The 7,069-nt window shown below is 34.5% G+C and overlaps 1 protein-coding gene across 1 annotated transcript; it reads right to left on the bottom strand.

Annotated features, from left to right (window-relative positions):
- Positions 1 to 1,783: 1,783 nt before the first annotated feature.
- Positions 1,784 to 6,707, bottom strand: LOC122255531 (uncharacterized). Its single transcript, XM_086548026.1, has 4 exons — positions 6,525 to 6,707; positions 6,244 to 6,413; positions 3,156 to 3,215; positions 1,784 to 2,306 (listed from the first exon to the last, which is right to left on the bottom strand). Exons 1-4 carry the CDS (start codon positions 6,620 to 6,622, stop codon positions 2,221 to 2,223), a joined length of 414 nt encoding a protein of 137 aa, XP_086404152.1. The 5' UTR covers positions 6,623 to 6,707; the 3' UTR covers positions 1,784 to 2,220.
- Between the last annotated feature and the right edge of the window lie 362 nt (positions 6,708 to 7,069).

Below are 7,069 nucleotides of genomic sequence, written 5' to 3'. Positions count from 1 at the left end.
TACTTTCCCAAATTTTCACATCCATGAATTTTGTTCGTCATTGTATAGTAATGGATCCCTGATCTTATGGAAATTGCATCAAAAACAATGCCACATAATTTTTCTGATGTCGACTTGCATTGAGTCTTTTTCTCAAGTAATTTAAATATAGATTCATTCCAGCCAGCACTAAATAAAACATTTTGGAGCCATAGTCGAAGCATCCTGGGGGTTGGGAGGGCAAAAAATTTAGAAAGGAATCTATATGCCCTAGGGCTTTTGAAATATAACCCTAGACTGAAACATCTCATAGTTGGTGAATATCTCCTCCCCTTGCTCTTTGCTCCAGAAAGTTTCATTTGTGCTTTGAAAAATTCAAGAGCAGTGCCACTCAGGTATTGGGACACATTTTTTACTACATTGGCTGGTAAATTAGGGCAATGCTGTGTTTTCTGTTTTTGAAGATTATTATATTTCTTTAACAACCTATGAGCTCTCACCCTTAAATTTTGAATTATTTTGTTTTTGTTTTTTATCTTTTGTGAACATGGTGACTGATGTATGCTTGCATTTGCTGAAATATAGCAAAAAATGCTTAAAAAACAGGATATTTAATATAATCTATTTTTATGGCATGCATAGTGATATCTTAAAGCATAAACTAAACTATATACAATTGAGATTCTAGAGATTGATGTATTTGTGCTTGTACTTTCAAATATTGTGAAATGCTGTCTATATAGTTATATCCCATATGAATGTTTACATGATTCTATTGTAATTTACATTTTTGCTAATATCACAAACATAGGCAGTCTAGTTTAAATGAATTTCTAGTTTAAATGAATTTTCCATGTAAAATATAGTAATTTCAATCCATTATAGTCCTAAATATAATTCATTTAACCTGAGCTAGGTTTGCTCCATGTAAAAAAATTAAAAGATGATTTGAACTTAAATCTTTTGAACCTCATTCTGTCTAGATTTTTTTTTTTTTTTTTATACAAAAGGAATTGGATTTCAGCAACTGAATATTTCTCTACTAACTGAAAACCTTTAAAAATGCACATCTACTTAAGTACTGTCTCCTTAACTTGAAGCCAAGCCTAGTGTGTGTATGTGTGTGTGTGTACGTGCGTGAATGTGTGTGTGTGTATGTGCGTGCATGTGTGTGTATATATATATATAGAAAAAATATATATATAGGTATATATATGTATATATATAAATAAATATATACACTTTGATACTGTGCATTCCATGAAGCAACATATAGGAAATACTTACTAAAATACAACATAAACTGTGTATGTGTATATGTATATATATACCTGCATTGTTGAATAACATACCTGCATTAGCATGGGGTAAAACTTCATCAGACAACGATACATCTGGCTCTTTAAGTAACATAACGGATTTATTTTCATTTGAGACATTGCTTGTAGGAAATATATCAATTGCAGCCAGGTTGCTTTCATCTGCAAAGGTAATATAGTGTAAAATGTATCACTTATGATAATGGAAACAAATTATATATATATATATATATATATATATACATATATATATATATATATATATATATATATATATATATATATATATATATATACATACATATATATATTCATATGTATATATATATTCATATGTATATATATACCTGCACTAATCTGTGGTAAAACTCCATCCAAGACATCTGGCTCATTCAGCAAAATGACAGACTCATTTTCATTTGAAAGAATGCTTGCAGGAAGAACATCAGCAGGCATAGGCAGACTGCTTTCATCTGCAAAGGCATTTCAGTATAAAAGCTAAGATTTATGCTATAAATAAATTATTAAAAAATATCAATAAACTGATCAAGCATTAGTACATACCAGTCAAAGCATCCTGTATAATGTATCTTATAGTACAGCTTTCCAAAGCATTCTTTTCGTTAAGAGTAGGCCTATCTGTGTAATGTAACCAAAAAATATTAAATCATATGGAATAAGCACATAGATATCTATTCAAGATGGTATGGAGTATTCAATGCTACTAGAAGTAATTTCTTTAAAAAATCTATGTATAAAACTTATTACCAAAATCATGGTCCATGGAATAGTTAAACATTCTGATGCCAGCTCTATGGTCTGATGATTCTTCTATTTTACCTATAAGTAAAAGTGCAGTAAGTAAATTTATATACAAATAATGACAATATAAATACATCAAACAAATTATACATATAAATTACTAACCAAACTCAAGGTCTACATTCTCAAGATTTGCCAGCACTGTAGACAATCCTTCTACATTTTCACAGTCAATATTGCAATGTCCTGGAAAAGGTAAGTTGTTCATCACATTTTGATAATAAAAACTATTAGTAAAATTATAATTATTAAAGGTTATGGACATTCTTGTCACAACATTATTTACAGTAATAGTTAAGAGTAACTGAAGCCCCCAAATTCAATCTAATAATCAAATGAGCTATTTACTCAACGTCTTCAAACAAGGTCTTTCTGAAGGAGGACCAAGTTGAAACCAATAATCCTACCATCACTGTATGCTCACACATTAACCACAAGCAAAACTTGTACTACAATAACATATATTCTATGATACTGAACTTAAAAGTACAAAATTTTCAGTCCTGTACGTTTTTAGGCTAAGATATATTTTTAGAAAAGACATGGACAATTTTGTATGATAATCATAAGTACAAATTGCACACAATGATATGCATCATATTTTGCAGATATGAATGGCAACATCATAAATAAATAAAATGTGTAAATAAATATAGTATTTGGCACCAATATATGGTAAGAACTAGAAAATGTTAAACTTTTTAAAATTAATGTCTCACTATTAATACCATTTCCATATTGGGTGGACACAGTGCCTGTTTTGGCTAGGAGTTTAAGGCCTTTTATCAGCCCTTTAATTAAGGGGTGTTAGGGCCGAGTCTCTTAGATACCTCTTCTAAAGTTTTAAGTAATACTTGGGGATTTGGTAACAAAAGAATAGATACAAATATTTGAGACTCATTAGTCACAAATAAATGTAAACACATGAATGTACTGTATTATGTTAATTCACTAACATTTATCAATTATTAATATAATGCACATCATATTCTCATTTTACTCATTATGTCACAGTATAACAATAAAATAACATACCATCTAATTTACACTCATTTGAGATTTCAGACTGGACAGGCTCTTCCACTGAACTAATTCCTGAAACCAAATAGATTATAAAATTACTGCTTTTTAAGTTTAGAAAATTGTATTTACTAACCATAAACGGTAAAAGTTACTGAAATTGCCGTACTCCACACTCATCTCAAACTAAGTCCCCAATTCCAAATTACAATCTTCGGTAATCAGGTTTTTAGGGAAACAAAGAAAGGCAATAACTAGGTATGCTGTAGGATATTCCATCCACCTCATATTTCGGGAAAGTCTCTGGAGGCTAATTTCCACTATATAAATTCTGTATCTGTGACTTTATCTCTATTTTTTTCAAGATAAATTTAACACCAATGAATGTAGATATTACTCCTTTCAATATTATACTCATATTTTCAATACCATAGTGCGGTCCTCTTGGTAACTTTGACCCCATAAACTATAATGCTCAAATATAATGATACATTAATATAACATAAATCACTAGTTAATCCTACCAGTACATGAAAATAATTGTTTGATTTGATTTGTGTTACCTTCAAGATTTTGGTCAGGCCGTGCAGTGGTTAATAACTTAGGTCAGTGTTTCCCAAACCCATGGTCGCGAGGGTTTTTCTGAGGGTCGCGGACGGTCTCCGAAAAAAACATAATTATGATATTACATTACGTTACATACGATTATTTATCGATTTATTGTATTTTAATTTTATCGTCACTTGATTCCCAGTCATTGTGGGATCTCTTCTCCTTTATTATAATCTCTAGCTGTTATAACAGTAAATAATGTGGTGTAGGCTACATATTGTATCGATGTATTATTCATCTTTATATTAAAAACTTGTAATTAACAAATTGATTTATTGTTTTCTTCTTTCCAGGTCTGAACTCTAAAAATGGCCCAACGCAAAACACAATTGGAGTATAAGCCTGAGTTCTTGAAATATGGCTTCACTGAGATGAGAGAACGATCTGGGAACGTCCGACCCCAGTGTGTTCAGTGCCTGCAAGTCCTCGCCAATGAATCTATGAAGGAAAATAAATTGAAGCGTCATCTGCACTCAGTTCATCCAAAGTTTGTTGAAAAACCACTGAGTTACTGGAAGGACAAGGAAGAACAAACAAAACGAAGTCGGATTGATGCTCCCTCGAGTACGGCTTTTTCTCTGGAGAAAGCTTCTTTGGCGTCCTTTGAAGTGGCATGGATAATTGCAAGATGCAAAAAGCCTCATAACATTGGAGAGGAGCTGGTAAAGCCAGCAGCAGTGGCAATGGTAAAGACTATTGGTGGAGCAGATATTGCCAAGAAGGTTGAATCGGTACCACTTTCCGACAATAGCATTAAACGTAGAATTGATCTCATTTCAGAAGATATTTTGGCTCAACTGATTGTGGCACTGAAAAAAGCAGGAACATTTTCTTTGCAGACGGATGAGTCTGTGGATATTGCAGGTAACCCTCAACTGATGGTTTTTATAAGGTACAAGGGAGAAGATGACATTCAGGAAGAATTTCTCTTCTGTAATGCCCTGTCAACTACCACCACAGGAGAAGACATCGTTAATATGATGAACAATTTTTTAAAGAAACATGATCTAAACTGGTTGAATTGTTTGGCAGTGTGCACCGATGGAGCTCTATCAATGATGGGAAGTCGTCTGGGTTTTGTTACTCGCATTAAAGCAGAAAACCCTGATGTCATAATAATTCACTGTTTTTTACATCGAGAAAACCTTGCTTCTCATCGCTTGCAACCAGACCTCCATGCAGTTTTAAATGATGCCATCCAAATTGTGAATTTTGTCAAGGCTAGGGCTTTAAACTCACGTATTTTCCATAAAATGTGTGAAGAGATGGGATCACATCACCAAGACTTGCTGTTCCACTCTGATGTCCGTTGGCTATCTCGGGGAAAGATTCTTGGAAGAGTTATTGAACTAAAAACTGAAATTGAAATATTTCTGCGTGAGAAAAAGCATGCACTTGCAGACTGCTTTAAAAACGTTGCTTGGCTGGCAAAGCTTGCTTATTTGGGCGACATCTTCATGCACCTGAATGAACTGAATTCAGACATGCAGGGCCGAAATCATACGATGGTGGACATTGGTGAAAAAATTGTCTCATTCAAGAAAAAAATTGCTCTTTGGAGAGAAAAGTTGGCCAGAGGAAAAACTGCAGCCTTTCCAGAACTAAGTGCTGTGCTGGAAGATTCATCAGAAATATCCCTTGTTGACATCAAAAATATTTTTGAAGATCATCTGAAGAACCTTCAAGAAGAAATGGACAGGTATTTTCCAGAAAATGTCGACCTCAAGAAGCATAGCTGGATCAGGAATGTTTTCAGTGTGAACGTCAGTGAAGTTGGTGAGGATATCCCAGGGTTTCAAGAGGAACTTATAGACCTCCAGGAAAATCAAGTGCAGAAACAACACTTTGAAAACCTCCAGTATTCAAAATTTTGGACCCAACTCAAGGATAAGCCCATTCTGACTCGGGAGGCTGAAAAAGCTCTTCTCCCTTTTCCAACAACATATCTCTGTGAACAAGGGTTTTCAAGCCTTGTTACGATCAAGACTAAAGCAAGGAACCGCTTGGATCCCCATCATGACTTGCGTTGTGCTCTAACAATCAACATAAAGCCCAACTTAGAGGATCTCACTCACAAAATGAAGCAGTTCCACGGTAGCCACTGAGAAAACATTTTTGGTTTTGTGACTTGACTACCAAATCATGTAATAAACTTAGTCTCATTTTCATGAAAATTTGTTTTTTCAATTGCTCCTATTTAAAGTTGATTGAAAATCATTGTGTTAGTAATATAAATTTACTCAATAAAACTATATACAATTATAAATAAGTGTAACATATCAAAATTATTGGTGACTAGCACTACATGTACGTACACTCATTTAGGGTCGCCGGGCCAGGCCAAGATTGTATTTAGGGTCACGACCAAAAAAGTTTGGGAACCACTGCCATAAACTATAATGCTCAAATATAATGATACATTAATATAACATAAATCGCTAGTTAAGCCTACCAGTACATGAAAATAATTGTTTGATTTGATTTGTGTTACCTTCAAGATTTTGGTCAGGCCGTGCAGTGCTTAATAACTTAGGTGATGAGGCGCTGCAATATTGAGATGCAGAGAAATGGTGACTGCACACACGAAAGCTCCTATTAAGATGAGTGTGGCTTTTTTCGTGGAGCCTTGGAATATTTAATGCATTTAGCCACAAAAGACACCTGAAATATGTCATGAGGGAGCTGTAGCTTGCTGTTAGAATTTCTTAATATTTAATTTTCTGCAATATATCACTTGGCAACACTTAACAACACAATAATTAAGTAAATTACCTGTCTTTGTCCTTTGGAAATCTATGAAAATGATGGAAAGGATGTGAATCTTTCCGCCTTTTACAGATAACACATGGATGTGATTTTCCGACCATCATGAAATGCGCGCTCTAAGATTTGTCTGCTGCTGTCACTTGCTTTTTCAATGTAAACACATGACGTCATTGACGAGCGATTGTAACGCCATCTTTTAATCGGACTATGTTATGACGTCATGGACTACTTTAAGGTCCCTGTTAGTATTATTTCACCCTTTTCTTGGCTTACCATGGTGGTCAGATTGCCTGTAGGCACTCCAGTTGCCAGGGTGTAAGTGACAGGCATAGCCGTCTAACCAGCCCGGCGGCTGTCGTCTCTCGGCCCTGCCTGAGGAAATGAGTGTACTTGCATTTGATCAGGTAGTGCTCTAATTTAGCGTCCGGTGAGCCACAATATTCACAACGTCGCTTATGCCCAATGGTGGGTATAATTTGCCACGCACATTGGTAGCCGATTCTCAGTCTGTGAAGGCTGACTTCAGCACACCTTGATATTTTGGGAGAGAA

Source organism: Penaeus japonicus, unplaced genomic scaffold, assembly GCF_977035675.1.
Source record: "Penaeus japonicus unplaced genomic scaffold, GWHDUDI00000001_assembly GWHDUDI00000020, whole genome shotgun sequence".
In the NCBI taxonomy this organism is placed as follows: domain Eukaryota; kingdom Metazoa; phylum Arthropoda; class Malacostraca; order Decapoda; family Penaeidae; genus Penaeus; species Penaeus japonicus.
Note: the sequence above shows the minus strand (reverse complement) of the source record. Positions and strands in the feature narration are given on the sequence as shown.

Excerpts from the sequence above, each read along its gene's own strand:
- LOC122255531 (XM_086548026.1), bottom strand. The coding sequence starts at position 6,622 with ATGATGGTCGGAAAATCACATCCATGTGTTATCTGTAAAAGGCGGAAA. Across the intron at positions 6,414-6,524 it reads TTTCCAAAGGACAAAGACAG|GTGTCTTTTGTGGCTAAATG; the intron begins GTAATTTACTTA and ends GACATATTTCAG. Across the intron at positions 3,216-6,243 it reads GCCTGACCAAAATCTTGAAG|GAATTAGTTCAGTGGAAGAG; the intron begins GTAACACAAATC and ends ATTTGGTTTCAG.